A 17,246-nucleotide genomic window follows, 5' to 3' on the forward strand; every position below is an offset into this window, starting at 1 on the left:
ATGTTCAGTTAATTTTTGACAACTGGTTTACTTGTACGTGTTTTGACTCGTCTTCGATTTTTGCCTATCCCAAAAAATGGATGAAAGAATCTGTATGAAAGTTTGTGTGGAAAACAAAATTAAGTGCGCAGACGCATTTCGAAAGTTGACTGTAGCTAGAGGGTTGCCACCCGTACTTTATTAGAAAGTATTGTAATCTATTTCGACTGTGCGTACGTTATACTTTACAAGACACATAAAGTACGCAAAAATACTTTATTTAAGACCTTAAGTAAACATCGTAATTTTGCAAGCGATTATTCGAAATTCAGAGTATTTTTATATCAATAATATTGCGCAATACAATATTTTTGAGAATGTTTCTAAGTACGGAACAACCTGATTTTCCAAATCTGTTCAAAGTACTGTCAGTTTTGCTGTCCGTTCCCGCCTCTTCAGCATTTACAGAAAGAGTACGAGGGTGGATTGATAAGTTTCCGGCCTAACCAAGAGATGACGCCACTAGGCCTACCTTGAGGTGACATTCTATAGTACCATCCTTGGATAGCTTGTAGCTATAGTTTCAGCCCGATCTCCTTGCTAGTGTAGGTTTGACAGCACGCTGAACAAGACGCCTCTGTGGTTTTCGTAAAAATGGAAAAGCAGGAAAATCGTGCTGTCATCAAATACTTTTATTTGAAGGGGTTAACGCCGAAGGAAATTAAAAAAGAGATGGACTCAACACTGGGGACATCCTCCCCGTCATATTCAACCGTTAAGCAGTGGGTTTCCGAGTTTAAAAAGGGTCGTGTGAGCACCTCTGATGGGCCTCGCTCAGGACGCCCCGTTGAGGTCACAACTCCAGATATGATCGAAAAAATTCATCAAATAGTGCTGGGAGACCGCAGATTGAAAGTGCGTGAGATAGCTGAGACCTGTAAGATGTCATATGAACGTGTGCAACATATTTTGCACCAACATTTGCATATGGAAAAGCTCTGTGCAAGATGGGTGCCGCGTTTGCTAACAGTCGACCAAAAATTGATTCGAAAAAACATTTCTACCGCAAATTTGTCATTGTATAAGCGTAATCCAAGCGAATTTTTGCGTCGATTCGTAACCGTTGACGAAACGTGGGTCCACCACTACACTCCTGAAACCAAAGAACAGTCTAAACAGTGGATTGGACCAGGGGAACCAACTCCAAAGAAGGCAAAAACAATTTTTTCGGCGAACAAGGTTATGGCTACTGTTTTTTGGGATGCAAGAGGTATTATATACATTGATTACCTTGCAAAGGGTAATACTATCACTGGTCAATACTACGCAGACTTATTGCAACGTTTGAGCCACGAGGTGAAAATTAAACGACCTCATCTGGCGAAGAAAAAAATCTTGTTTCATCACGATAACGCACCAGCGCACACGTCAATCGTTGCGACGGCTAAAATCAACGATCTAAAGTTTGAATTGATGCCGCACCCTCCTTACTCTCCAGACCTAGCCCCGAGTGACTATTTTCTGTTCCCTAATCTCAAAAAATGGCTTGGCGGTAAGAGATTTGCGGACAATGAAGAAGTAATCGAAGCTGTAAATGGTTATTTTGAGGAGCTTGACGAATCAGTCTATAGAGATGGCATTAATAGACTGGAACACCGCTATGAGAAATGTATCAGCCTTGGAGGAGATTATGTTGAGAAATAAAAAAAAAAAAATTTTAAAAACCTTGTTTTTCTTGGTCAGGCCGGAAACTTATCAATCCACCCTCGTATTCTCTGTTATGAACGCAAAGTAGCGGGACGACAGGAATAAAGCTTCATTAAAACTAATTAAAAATGAACTTTTAGTTTACTTAAATCTTTGTTTGCCATGTTTAGAGGCTATTAATGTATTTAAGAGCGACAGCAGTTTCTTACTGGCTGTTAGGTGTAACAAAAGATATGTTTTTAAAAACAAAAAATAAAATACTTTATTTTTATGATGAGTACTTTTTTTTTAACCTTTTAGTAGAGAAATACTTTGTGTAAAGCTTGAAAAGGTAGCAACCCTAACTGTAGCATATGGTGAAGCTACCTTGGACCGAAGCATCGTTTCTCGGTGGTACAAAATGTTCTCAGAGGGCCGAGAAGATGTGAACGAATAAGAGCGTGCCGAGAGCACGTCAACAACAGACGAAAACATTGATGAAGTAAAGAAAATAGTATTGACCAATCGTCACCGTTAGAGAAGTTGCTGAGGTCTTAAACATACCGACTGACTCCTGCTATTCGATTTTTACCAATAATTTGTGCATGGGACGGGTCGCCGCGAAATTCGTACCAAAATTGCTCAATTTCGACCAAAAACAGCATCGCATTAACATTGCTAAGGAGCTGTCGGACTTTATCTGCGACGACCCAAATTTGCTCCAGAGGGTCATAACTGGTGACGAATCATGAGTTTAGGTTTACGACGTGGAAACCAAAGCTCAATCATCCCAATGGAAGCTGTCGTACGAGCCAAGATCTAAAAGAGCGCGCCAAGTTAGGTCGAATGTGAAGGTTCTGCTTACATTTTTTTTTCGATTGCAGGGGTGTGGTGCATCATGAGTTCCTGCCACAGGGTAGAATGGTCAATAAGGAATATTACCTGCAATCCGCCAGAAACGTCGGGATTTGTGGAAGAACAAAAATTGTCTTTTGCACCATGATAACACCCCTGCTCACACATCGTTGCTTGTGCGCAAAGTTTTTGCCAAAAACAACACACTAATAATGCCGCAGCCACCATATTCCCCAGATCTGACCCCCTGTGACTTTCTCTTGTTTCCGAAACTGAAGAGGCCCATGAAAGGACGACGCTACGATACGCTACGATTGAGTATAGATAAAGAGGGCATAGAAGCAGGAGCTCAACAAGATCATAAAAAATGATTTTTTGAAGTGCTTCGAGAATTGGAAAAAACGTTGACATAAGAGTATATCTGGTGGGGATTACTTTAAAGGGGGCAAAACAGATATTCGTGAATAAATAAATAATTTTTTTAAAAACACAAAATTCGCAATACTTTTTGAACAGACCCAATATTTGACTTAATTATACATTTCGTTGTCTACATTTTTTATTTTTATGTCAATTTCAACTTAAAATAATGTGGTTAAGACACAGATTGATTGATCAATTTATTATAATAATTGTCATTTTTATAGCTTCTTGTTTGTAGACATATGTACACATACATCTATTAAACTGTTACGCGTGCAGTAACTAGGAACAATTAATTCCAATTGTGTATCCAAAACGAATGGCTGGTCAATCATTCATTAGAACCTTCAATATCAAACTGTTTTTTTTCAAAATTAAGTTTAATTAGCAATTGATTTGTTTTCAATTTTTAATTTGGCATCCATACACGCAATGACAAAACATATTAATTGAAACCAGTGACGGAGCATGAGTTTTTTTTTTGGGGGGCCTCTGATAATAGACACTACCGCTTAATTATACTAAAGAGAGGAGACGAAAACAAGTACTAGCAATAATAATAATTTAATAAGTATAATAAGAAAGAGAAGGTTCCAGAGAATCGTAAACAGAACGCGGTAGTAACCTAACCTAAAAAGAGAGGCGCGGATAGGTGCGAGATATTTAGAACAATTAGCTTAACTTCCCATGCGTCAAAAATCTTAACTAGAATTGTACAGAGGAGGATGGAAAAAAGGGCGGAAGAACTATTAGGGGAAGATCAATTTGGGTTTAGAAGAAATAGAGGAATGCGGGAGGCCATTCTAGCTTTACGGGTAACAATAGAGAAAACGATAGAGAAAGGAAAGAGCGAGTACATAGTACATTTAGAAAAAGCTTTTGACAATGTTAAATGGGACAAGATGTTAAATATACATGCTTAAAAATGTAGGGATGAGTTACAAAGATAGAAGAGTGATACTAAGTTTGTATAAAGAGCAACAGGCAGTTATAGAGCTGGGGCTGCAACGTAGAGAAGTAAATATTAGGAAGGGAGTCAGACAGGGATGCACACTGTCATCGCTACTTTTTAATCTATGCATCGAAGACGCGATCAACATCATTAAAGACAGTACTACTGTAGGGATGTATATACAGGGGAAAAAGATTAGTATGCTTAGATTTGTAGATGATATAGCAGTATTAGCATCTAGCAAGGATGAGTTAGAGATAGCTTTAAATAAAATGGAAGCGGTACTGACAAAACAGAATTGCATGAAAATAAATAAAAGTAAAACAAAAATACTGGTATGCAAGGGAAGAAAAAGTAGGAAAAGAGCGAATATAAAGATAGGAGACGAAAAATTAGAAGACGTGGCTCATGTTAGGTATCTAGGAAGTCAGATAAGGCAGGGCGGAAGGAGTAGTAGAGATATAAGGCAAAGGATAGCGCAGGGTCGGGTCCACTTCAATAAAAATAAGTCACTTCTATGCTCGCGAACGGTTAATTAAGAAATTCGAAAAAAGTTGTTAAAGGTGGATGTAAACATGGACAGTAGAGGCGTTGGAAAAGAAAAGGACAGAAGTGTTCGAAAAGTGGTGTTACAGGCGAATGATAAGGATACCGTGGATAGAGAAGGTTAGAAATGAAGAGGTATTGGAAAGAATAGGAGAACAGAGGACTCTATATGGAAGTCAATATGATATAAGCGAGATAGTTTAGAGGGTCTAGTTAGAGACATATTAGAGGCAGAAATAGGAGTTAAAAGGAGTAAGGTAAACCTAGATTAGATTACTGTTCGCAAACAATACTGACACAGTTATAGCGTTTATTTATTGTGTACAGTGTCTGTTTGGTGTTGTAAGTTTCAAGTAAAATGTGCAATTTTGAAGCCAAAAAAAAAGTCCTATTTGAAATTATTTTGTTGATATTAACGATGCAAATGCAAAATCTGAAACTAAATATTTGCTAAATTCACTGCATTAAAGAGTCATCTAAAATCATTACACGGTAAAGGTCTAGATGGGGGAAATCGAAAGAAGAGGTGCCCTGCACCAGTGTACCATAAACAGTTCGTGGCGGTCTCACCCCCTTTAAAAGTTATAGGGGTTCAAAGTTAATAAATATGCCAATTTTTATACATTTTTAGGCATGTAAATATTTATATAGTCATTCTTAAACAATACTCAAAGGTAAAACTAATGAAAAATACATAAAAATATTGAGAAAGTTATATAAAACATTATTTAAATATCTTTATCAATAGGGTAGGTTAGGTTAGGTTACCGGGTTTTGTTCAAGTGACCACCCTCTTTCGATCCCCCACCTCCACCCACTTGAAAATAATTATTTTATTGAATTTTATTCGAATTGTAGTATATGAAAATTGTCAAAATAATCAACTTTAAACCCCCATAACTTTTTATTGGGGTGAGACTGCCGCAAATTTTTTATGGGGTTTTACTCAAGTTACCGCCCTCTTTCGATCCCCCCTACCCTCACCCCCATCTAGCCCCCCTTACCTTTTTGTGGGGGTGAGACCGCCACGAACTTTTTATGGTACAGTGGTGGGGGAGATCTCCTCTTTCGATTCCACCCACCCCTTCGGGGTCATCATCTAGACATTTACCTATTACACTTCCGCTTCTGTAAAAATTTACTGTTTCATTCTGCTTCCGTAATGACATTTCCGTTGCATCAATACCACCCACTCATCCCCAAGATTCCTAAAAGAAGATTAAAGAGGACCTTTAGGCTTATCCTGCGGCGTAGTCCGGAGGGATTACCCGCCCACCAGCATCAGTAGCTGGTGGGAAAACTCAAAAGTTTTAAAGTTTTCCTGCCGCAGCCTCTTTCTGCTCGCTAATATTCAGTAATATGAACCAAATGATATGCGAATTTCCATGCACGAGGTATTTATGCTATCAAACGAATACATGTGTACGCAATACGTACCTATAGACAAAGTAAATATTTACTTTAACTACTACTGATATTCGGACCGGATAGGTCATTTAAATGTTTGCGGATCTCAAGTTCGCACAAATAACACACACACACACACACACACACATACACACGACGAGAATTCCTCGAATTAGAACGCAAAGTAAAAATAGTACAATTCACTTTAGTCATTCGCTTCTGTACTTTACATCTCAGTAAACACTTTAATTAGTTAAAACAAACATATAAATGTATATGTGATACTACACATTATCTTATTAAGGATCAATCTACAGATCTACACTATGGAGCCGTTCTCGTTCCCATATAAATATCCTTATATTCACATTGCTGTTCAGGTTTCAATCGCGTTTCAAGCATTTTTTTTTCTCAGTAGAGGGCGCCAGGTCTTATTTACAACTGAGCATTTTAGTTTTTCAATATTAATGTGAAAATTCGTTTGATAAAGGTGTAGATGATGGCCACCACCCCCGAAGGGGTGGGGATGGGGGGATCGAAGGAGGAGGTCTCCCCCACCACTGTACCATAAAAAGTTCGTGGCGGTCTCACCCCCATAAAAAGTTATGGGGGTTAAAGTTGATTATTTTGACAATTTTCATATACTACAATTCGAATAAAATTCAATAAAATAATTATTTTCAAGTGGGTGGAGGTGGGGGATCGAAAGAGGGTGGTCACTTGAACAAAACCCGATAACCTAACCTAACCTACCCTATTGATAAAGATATTTAAATAATGTTTTATATAACTTTCTCAATATTTTTATGTATTTTTCATTAGTTTTACCTTTGAATATTGTTTAAGAATGAATTTTATTCGAATTATAGTGTATGAAAATTGTCAAAATAATCAACTTTCAACTCCCATAACTTTTTATGGGGGTGAGACCGCCACGAACTTTTTATGGTACAGTGGTGGGGGAAACCTCGTCTTTCGATTCCACCCACATCTAGGCATTTACCATTCATTTAATTTTTATCCACTAGTTATTGCTGCTGTCACATCCCTGCTGGGAATCGAACCCAGGATCTTTGACTACGTGTCAAATGCTTTGCCCACGAGAGGTAACAGCGACAACAACGAGAAAACGTACTTATTAGACCACAACTTCGTCTGGACTCGCTGCAAATGATAAGTATGCAGTAACTGTCCCTTTAAAACTTTTACACTGATGCTGGCAATCACCAGAGCTTATTGAGTGCAGCGTAGCGGGCCGCATTTCTCTACCAGCACCGGAACTGAATTTACGTGTACTTTCAACTACGTTTTTCTCGATCTACTTCCTTCCAAATTTGGACGAGTGCGACTAGTTTTATTATATAATGACGTAAATGGAGCGCACATAGAAACACACATACATCATATCGATGTGTTGTATATGAATGTATCGAACGCAAAAACTTTTAAATGTTAGCCACACGGTACGCTGGCGATGCACAATGTGAGCAAAAAGCTCATTGTAAAGTGGAAATCGGTTTTGTATGTATGTGTCAACGCCTTCATCATATTTCAGTTGTTTTTCTCACACAACCCTACATTCAGATACGTAAAGTTTCATACAGCAGCAGTCCGTATTTAGTACGAAAATAAAGAGAAAAAAAAACTGACATTTTGCTATCTGCTTTTTACTCTCTGACAGATTTATTGCAAAAATTCGGATTAGAAACAAAAATCTACGTGGTCTAGGGTGTAATTGCCACAACTATACTAGTTTCATCGTAACATTTGACGTCATTATAAGCAATATTTTAAAATTATTACTTGCTGTCGTCGCAATTACTATCATTTTGAAATATCACAATATTGTTATTTAATAGGAATTTCTATACAAAAATCACCAATCTTTTAATATATTCAGTGTTGTAGGAATTCTAATTCTAAAGATTTTCTCATTAGCTTATGTATAGTGCTACACAGCAAGGATTTAGATTATGTTATGGAATGGGACATCGCCATGATTAATAATGTAAGAGTGCTATCGGTAACGACAGCCAACCCTTCAATTTTTTTAACTAGTAGGCACATAAAATATTTCTTTTTTCTTGTCTGGTGGAATAAATGATAAATGACAATTTGTCAATTTGAATATCATATCGAAGAGAGAGTACTCGGGGTGCTGTCAGTGATATGATGCGATGAAACGAGTTTAACTTGTCGAAATGGATTGTCTGTCACATTTTCGAAACCAATTTTGTTCCCGATAGAAATTCCAGATAACATAATGGAAAAAGAAAGACCAAAATACATATAACGATTACGATGGCGTAACATTGTAATACAACAATGTAACTATCGACTGTAACAGGTCAATTGAAAAGTCCCCGGCCTAAAATAGTAAAACACATTTTTTTTGCAAAATTCGTTTTTTTTATTCAACATAATTCCCTTCAAGGGTGATACACTGATTATAGCGATCCTCCAACTTTTCGATACCATTTTTGTAGTACGATTTGTCCTTTGCTTCAAAATAGGCCTCAGTTTCGGCGATCACCTCTTCATTCGACGAAAATTTTTTCCCAACGAGCATTCTTTTGAGATCTGAGAACAGGAAGTAGTCGCTGGGGGCCAGATCTGGAGAATACGGTGGATGCGGAAGCAATTCGAAGCCCAATTCATGAATTTTTGCCATCGTTTTCACTGACTTGTGAGACGGTGCATTGTCTTGGTGAAGCAGGACTTTCTTTTTCTGCAAATGCGGTCGTTTCTCGGCGATTTCGTCCTTCAAACGGTCCAATAACGCTATGTAATAGTCGCTGTTGATGGTCCTTCCTTTTTCAAGGTAGTCAATGAAAATTATTCCACGCGCATCCCAAAATACAGACGCCATAACCTTGCCAGCCGACTGTTGCGTTTTTGCACGCTTTGGAGCGGGTTCATCGTGTGCAGTCCACTCCGATGACTGTCGATTGGACTTCGGAGTGAAATGATGGAGCCATGTTTCATCCATTGTCACATATCGACGCAAAAACTCGGGTTTATTACGCGTGATCATCTTCAAACACTGCTCTGAATCATCAACTCGTCGTTGTTTTTGGTCAAAAGTGAGCTCGCGCGGCACCCACTTTGCACAGAGCTTTCTCATACCCAAATATTCGTGAATGATGTGATGTATACGTTCCGTTGATATCTGTAGAGTGTCTGCTATTTCATTCAATTTCAATTTACGGTCATTCAAAATCATTTTGTGGATTTTTTTAATGTTTTCGTCCGTAACAGCCTCTTTTGGGCGTCCACTGCGTTCACCGTCTTCGGTGCTCATTTCACCACGTCTAAACTTAGCATACCAATCCTTGATGGTTGATTTTCCTGGGGCAGTGTCCGGAAATTCGTTATCAAGCCAAGTTTTTGCTTCAACTGTATTTTTTCCCTTCAAAAAGCAATATTTTATCAACACGCGAAATTCCTTTTTATCCATTTTTTTTCACAATAACAAAAGTTGCTTCACTAAAAATGCTATAATTCACAAACTAATGATCCGACAGCCGTCAAATTTATAGACGCGTCTTTTTAATGTTCGGATTAACTGAAAATCATATGGATTTAGTTCTGGTGCCGCCATCTATGTGTCAGACCGGGGACTTTTCAACTAACCCTAGTAAAATCTCCCTTAATTGCTTAAAACTTTCATAGAATGATTTTCGATATCTAGAAAGTCAGACAACACACGTTGGCTGATACAGAGACATGAAAGGGAAACGGAGGAGATGGGATTATAGAAAAAAATATTTAGGACAGTGACGTACCTAGCGGGGTAACCCCCGATTTGTTTTGTTGAACGTGGTGACTAATCCCCTTTGTGGTAATGAATCCTTAAAAGTGTTATATAATAAGAATAAAAGGTAACGGACGAGGCACATTCTAATGAAATTATGATGGAAAAGCGGATTACAATACAGAACACGTAAAAGTGTATCTTTTACATAATTTTTGTAACGTGTAAGTATTCATAAAACGGAAAAGAATTCCGTACTTCTTAACTGTTCGTGGTCATGGCACCGGAGGTCTCAAACAAAGACTTTCGTGCGTCAGAGTCGTTACGTTCTAGCTTCTCGAACGACGACGTAATGTCAGTAATTAATAAAAGAAAATGATGGCGAGTTAAACGGCTATTTAATAAATTTTGCATTATTATTTATCACCTAACCTATGTCATACCTACATCGAATATTGTTATGAACGAACGCCGCAGACGATCGATACCGGCGACAGCTTTTATTCGTCCGAAAATAAGTGGATACAAGTCATACGTGTGTACGTCAGACAATACTGTAGCGAGCACGAGCGTGTTTGTGTGCGATCGGCCACACGTGTGCGTGAACGGCTTATCGATTCGCCGACTAACCGCGGGCGCCTTTCTTCATGTGCGCCGTATTTGTAAATGTGTGTGTCGTACCTGCGTTCTGGGAAAGCAGTTAAACAGTTCAAAGAAAACAATAAACGATCCGCATGTTTCTAGAGGCTTCCAGAAAGAAACAAAAGAGTATTTAAAGGAAGAGACGATCGCCGAGAGGAGTAGAAATAAACTGACCGTTGCAGAAGTGAATCAAGAAATAAATTGACAGTGATAGCAGTGAAATAAATAGCGCAGTGAATACTGAACCTAATTAAGTCTGTTACAAAAAACATATAAAATATTTTTTTTATTGTGGACACAAATAAGTAACAATTTAATATTTGTAGAAGGTTTAGTAAAATCTTTTTCTACATATTACAATCAAAAATTAAATAACTAAAAAAAAAAAGATAACCAATTAGAAATACGTTTTCGTTTCTACAAACGAGACATTTTGCATAAAAATTTTACTAATAAATTATTAAAATAATGTCTCCTGGCTATTAATGCACCTACTTATGCAATTGGGACGTCAGAACTGCTACAGCTTCAATTAAAATAATGACAATTAACATTAACAAACTTTAATTTCTGGCACAATTTTTGTTATACCGCTTAAACTTTGACTCATAATTCCTTTTAATGGACACAATTACTTAAGTCGTTTATGAACTAATTTAAATAAATCTATGAATACTACGTTTTAAAACGACTTCTTTTTAACTTACGTTAAATTTTGTACACGAACTCGGTATATACCTAATAAATAATGATGATACAGTGGATAGAGAAAGTTGAAAATGAAGAAGTATTAGAAAGAGTAGAACAGAGATGAGATTCTTCTCTTCCATTTCTGTTTGGAGCCGATTTTTTAGTATCTCCGCGTATATTTTATATCCAGTGTCCACAAGTGTACTGACAGATCAGTATGTAAATAAATAAAAGCAAAACTAAAATACTGATATGCAAGGGAAGGAAAACTAAGGAAGGAGCGAATATAAAGATAGGAGACGAAAAATTAGAAGTGGCCGATTTTAGATACCTAGGAAGTCAGATAAGTCANAGATAGGAGACGAAAAATTAGAAGTGGCCGATTTTAGATATCCAGGAAGTCAGATAAGTCAGGACGGAAGGAGTAGTAGGGATATAAAGCAGAGGATAGCGCAGAGTCGTGTCGCCTTTAATAAAAAGAAGTCACTTCTATGCTGGCGAACGATTAATTTAGAAATTCGAAAAAAGTTGTTAAAGGTGTATGTTTGGAGCACGGCGTTGTACGGGTGCGAAACTTGGACAGTGCGCGCTGCGGAAAAGAAAAGGCTAGAAGCGTTCGAAATGTGGGGTTATAGGCGGATGATGAGGATAACGTGAGTAGAAGAGGTATTGGAAAGAATAGGAGAACAGAGGACTCTATGATAAAATAGGCGAGATAGGTTGGTAGGACACCTTCTCAAGCATGAATGTCTAGTCAGAGACATACTAGAGGCAGAAACAGGAGTTAAGAGGGGTAGAGGTAGACCTAGATTAGGAATACTGTTCGCAAATAGTTAAGGATGTGGGCTGTTCTAGTTTTAGGGAAATGCGAAGTTTGGTTCAGGATAGGAAAGAGTGGAGGTGCGTGTCCAACCAGTCTTAGGACTGACGACCTTATGATGATGATGATGTCCACAAGTGTAATCCCCCTATAATTTTTTGCCTTGTCTTTCTTTGTATTTTGGTGTCACAATGCCCGTCCTTCATTCTTCTGGTAATTATGGGTTTCCTTTCGATATGTCATTTATTATCTCTATAATCTCATCCTCTCCGTAAATCCATGCTTAATTTGGTATTTCATCTTCTCTTGCTGCTTTCTTTTTTTTCATATCTTTAATTACTTTTTTAATTTCTTCTCTACTTATTTCGTCTTCCTCTTTCTCTTGTTTTTTTTTTCAGTTTTCGTATTTCCAGTGCATGATTCCTCTACGTCTATTCCGACATTTTTATTTTTTCACTTCACGCTGAATCTGTCAAAATCCAATTGAGCAGCAACTTTAATATGTAATATTTAACGCCATTTCTCCGTAGCGTTTACGTTTGTTATTCTGCAGATACAACAATAGAAAACATATTTCCCAATTTCCATTAATAGAATAACGAACCAATTATATTTCGATTAACAATGAATTTTATGACAGGTCATAAAAGATATTCCATCGGATTTAGTAAATATGCTAAATTAGCAATTAATATTGTTCTCCAGCGCGGCCTAGACATTGTTTGCGACAGGCCAATTTGCGTCAGCAATCATTACTTTATATGATCGAGCTTATGTACGATGCTACACGCATATTATGTACAGTATATGTCATGTATAAATTAACCAGGCATTACTGTATTAATTGATCGTCAAATTGGTCGAATGCCGGAACGTCACTGTATTAAAAATTATTAATTCATCTGTAATTTACAGCGGATTCGCGTACAAATTCAATAACTTTATCATCTTCGTTCGTAAAATTGAATATTTACATACATGCATTTGTTTATACACTAGTGGCGACTTGTGAGCACCGAACATATAAAGACATTCTAATATGTACATGCAATTATCATTTAAATATATAATAATATTTCTAATAAAATTAATTCACTTCGAAAAGATGTCTAGATTGTATGTATGTTTAATCATAATCGTCAATTTTGACGTTATCGAGCTGATAGGCAACAAATGGAAAAAAGAAGACGGGTTTAAATTTGGGTGTGTATTTGGTTGCATATTTTCTAAAGACATATCACCATTAAATTCAAACGTACATAGAGTTGGTTGCATGCAGAGATGTAATTTAAAATGTAAATACAAATTAAAAAGTACCTATTTTTATCTTGCATTTAAATACTTTTTTGAGAATAGCATTTTGTATTTTATTTAAAACACTTTTCCAAACGTATTTTCTATTTGTAAAATGCTAAATTCACTTTTGTAGTTAATAGTTTTGCCAGTATCATCGATCAAACTATATAAAATGATGAATGAAAGTTCTATGAATTACGACAAAACAGCCCGCAAAACAATATCGAATTGATATACACCAGCTAACGAAACTATGGATTCCATTTCCTTCTCTTATTACAATGTGTAAAAGATCAGAAACAAAATGGAGTTGTAAATATTTTGATATAAAACGATTGATGTTGATTTTACATAAATAAAATTATTTGCAACCCTATTTTGGCTCTGATCTTTCACGCTAAACAAACTATTTTGGCATCAGTGTCTTTTTGTCCAATTAAAACGGGTGACAAAGACAAATACGGAAGCATATAGAAGAATTATTTAGAAACCATAACACAAAGATAGAAAAACTATACCTCAATCACTTCAAGCAGAAAAATACAGATCATACTCAATCTACTCATTTTGTATTTTATTTAAATCACTTTTCCAAACATATTTTCTATTTGTAAAATGCAAAATACATTTTTTTTGTTAAAAGTTTTGCTAGTATCACAATCAAACATCATATAAAGTGATGAATGAAAGTTGCCAACAATGGCCATTGAAGGTATTAGAAGCCTAAGAAGGGGTCAAAGAGACACTCCAGGAATGCCTTCTAATTCTTTAACTGAAGAGAGCCCAAAAAATTCTAGACATTGGAAATGGATAATCAAAATATTGGGTCGATATTGTTTTCCGGGTTTAATTTTGAAGTTTCAAATTGATATCGGCACCTACCAAATCATCACTTATCGTACTTTTAGCAAAGAATTACGAATTACGACAAAACAGCCCGCAAAACAATATCGAGTTGATATACACCAGCTGTGTAAAACTGAAAACTACAAGATATTGTGGTGTGCTAATAAATGCGTATAATCTAAAATTCTTAGAAAATGATTCGAAAAACACTTATTTGATGAACCCATAGCTAAAGAGACAATGGATTCCATTGCTTTCTCTTATTACAATGTGTAAAAGATGTAGTAGTGTTAGTGGGCGCTATCCTACACACTAAAGTGGTATAATTTGTAATTTAATTTAAGTTGTACGGGTATTGTTCGACGTCCTTCCACAAAAGGGCAACATTGGGATAGAAGCAACTGAACCTACTTAGGTTATTCTGTTCGAAAAATATTATAGGTACATTGTATATACATATACATATATATCGGGTTGATCGGAAAGTCATTTCGTTTTTTTCCCGACAGAGGATTTAATTTAATTCTTTTGCACCCAACTTCACATTTAAGCCGTATAATTTTTATATGCTTTGAGAGCTAATATAGCAAGGCTTGTGTGTGAAAAATTCCAATTAATTCTACGTAGTAGTTTTCGGTTGGTGCCCTTTTAAATATGGAGAGCGATAAGCAGCATTTTCGACATATCTTACTGTTTTACTACAGAAAGGGTAAAAATGCTGTTCAAGCCAGAAAGAAATTGACTGATGTGTATGGAGAAGGTGTGTTGACAGTACGCCAGTGCCAGAACTGGTTCGCTAAATTTCGATCCGGCAATTTTGATGTCGAAGATGCACCACGTTCGGGAAGGCCGGTTGAAGCTGATAAAGACGCGATAAAGGCATTAGTTGATGTGAACCGGCGAATAACAACACGTGAGATCGGATTGAGGTTAAATTTATCAAATTCAACAGTTTATGACCACTTGAAAGGCCTGGGATTATCCTCGAAGCTCGATGTATGGGTTCCTCATGTTCTCACAGAGAGAAATCTGTGTCGCCGCATTGACGTCTGCGATTCCAAAAAAAGGTAATGCTGTCTGTTTGGTGGGATTTTAAAGGAATCGTCTTTTTTTGAGCTTTTACCGGATAACACAACGATTAATTCGGAAGTCTACTGTCATCAGCTGGATAAACTGAATGATGCACTTCAACAGAAAAGGTCAGAACTAATCAACAGGAAAGGTGTAGTGTTTCACCAAGACAACGCGAGACCTCACACAAGTTTGGTCACTCGCCAAAAGCTTTTACAGCTTGAATAAGATACAATGCTACACCCACCATATTCTCCAGACCTGGCACCATCGGATTATTATTTGTTCCGGTCACTCCAAAATTTTTTAGACTGTTTTTAATTTCGTAAACACGTTGCTAGTTACGTACAAATTATTCAATAGGGAAACCTTTATAACACCTCTGACGTAGCGAACCCGGAATAATATATTAACGGTAGTGATTTCTTATCGGTTTATCAGCCCATTAAATGTATTTTGCTAGTTTATCGGGTACATTTAATGCGTAAACGGCAAAGGAATTCTTGACGTATTCTGTTGACGATATTTTATATATTATTATACAACTGAACAGCACGACTTGTTCTCTTGACAATAGACAATACGTATAGGTACAATAAATAATTAATTGTTTTAAATTGGAATCCTACCATACTGATGTGCACGCATCAAGCAAAAACTACTGTACAGATTTTGATCAAATTTTTATAATTTCATTCCTTTATCAGCATTATAAAGTCGTCAGTCCTAAGACTGGTTGGACAGGCACCTCCACTCTTTCCTATCCTGAGCTAATCTTCGCATTTCCCTTAAACTAGAATAACCTACATTCTTAACTATTTGCGAATCGTGTAATCTAATGTGGGTCTATCTCTATTCCTCTTAACTCCTGTTTCTGCCTGTAATGTCTCTGAATAGACCTTCATGCCAGAAAGGGTGTCCTACCTAGCTACCTATCTAGCTTATTTCTTATTGATTTCCCTGTTTTCCTATTCTTTCTAATACCTCTTCATTTCTAACTATCTCTATTCACGGTATCATCATCATGCGCCTGTAACACCACATTTCGAACGCTTCTAACCTATTCTTTCCCGCCGCACCCACCGTCCATGTTTAGCACCCGTACAGCGCCGCGCTTCAAACATACACCTTTAACAATTTTTATGAATTTATAAATTAATCGTTCGCGAGCATAGAAGTGACTTCTTTTTATTTAAAGCAGCTCGACCCTGCGCTATCCTCTGCTTTATATCTCTACTACTCTTTCAGTCCTGACTTATCTGACTTCCTAGATACCTAACATCAGCCACTTCTTCTAAAGATTCCTTCATCTTAAATAAAATTTACTTATTATACTATTCCTATTTAATATCGCATTAACTTGCCACTGAGAAAGAGGTACGCATGCGTGGGCTAGCAAGGAAGTTTCTACTTCTGCCACATCGTACTAAAAGCAACAACAATCTCATGCGCTGCAGTTCAATCATATTTTTACGTACCAATAACATTTTTAACATTTTCTTTAAATATGTCATTTAAATTTTTATAAAAAATCCTCAAAAATTTCGCAAGTAAATACGTATATACGTAATACTGGGAATATTTATCATTTTATCATCGCCGTTATCATAGGAAAATGTATCGCTTACCTAATTGCTGATGAAATATCTTATCGAAATTGACCTCATTCTTCTTTTCCAAATATTTGTGCATGACACTCCGCACACTGAAACAAATAAAAAAAAAATGTTAGCCAACCTGTCTGGTGAAAAAGCTTCCTGGAACATGAATAATTGAAATCAAACAAATTTATCATAACCAGAGACGTGATTTATTTGAAATACCTGCATTTAAAATGCAAATACAAAATAAAAAATACCTATTTTTGTCTTGCAATTGAACACTTTTTTGAGAAATCATTTTGTATTTTATTTAAATCACTTTTCCAAACATATTTTCTATTTGTAAAATGCAAAATACATTTTTTTTGTTAAAAGTTTTGCTAGTATCACAATCAAACATCATATAAAGTGATGAATGAAAGTTGCCAACAATGGCCATTGAAGGTATTAGAAGCCTAAGAAGGGGTCAAAGAGACACTCCAGGAATGCCTTCTAATTCTTTAACTGAAGAGAGCCCAAAAAATTCTAGACATTGGAAATGGATAATCAAAATATTGGGTCGATATTGTTTTCCGGGTTTAATTTTGAAGTTTCAAATTGATATCGGCACCTACCAAATCATCACTTATCGTACTTTTAGCAAAGAATTACGAATTACGACAAAACAGCCCGCAAAAC

The 17,246-nt window shown here is 36.6% G+C and overlaps 1 protein-coding gene across 1 annotated transcript in view; it reads right to left on the reverse strand.

Annotated features, from left to right (window-relative positions):
- LOC108732559 (G protein-coupled receptor kinase 1) overlaps positions 1 to 17,246 on the reverse strand; it is an 84,847-nt gene that overhangs the window by 59,946 nt on the left and 7,655 nt on the right. Inside the window, exon 2 of the mRNA XM_025976071.1 lies at positions 16,596 to 16,672. Coding sequence (XP_025831856.1) covers positions 16,596 to 16,672 — 77 coding nt within the window. The remainder of the gene's footprint in view (positions 1 to 16,595; positions 16,673 to 17,246) is intronic.

Source organism: Agrilus planipennis, unplaced genomic scaffold (genome assembly GCF_000699045.2).
Source record: "Agrilus planipennis isolate EAB-ADULT unplaced genomic scaffold, Apla_2.0 scaffold71, whole genome shotgun sequence".
Taxonomy (NCBI): Eukaryota; Metazoa; Arthropoda; class Insecta; order Coleoptera; family Buprestidae; genus Agrilus; species Agrilus planipennis.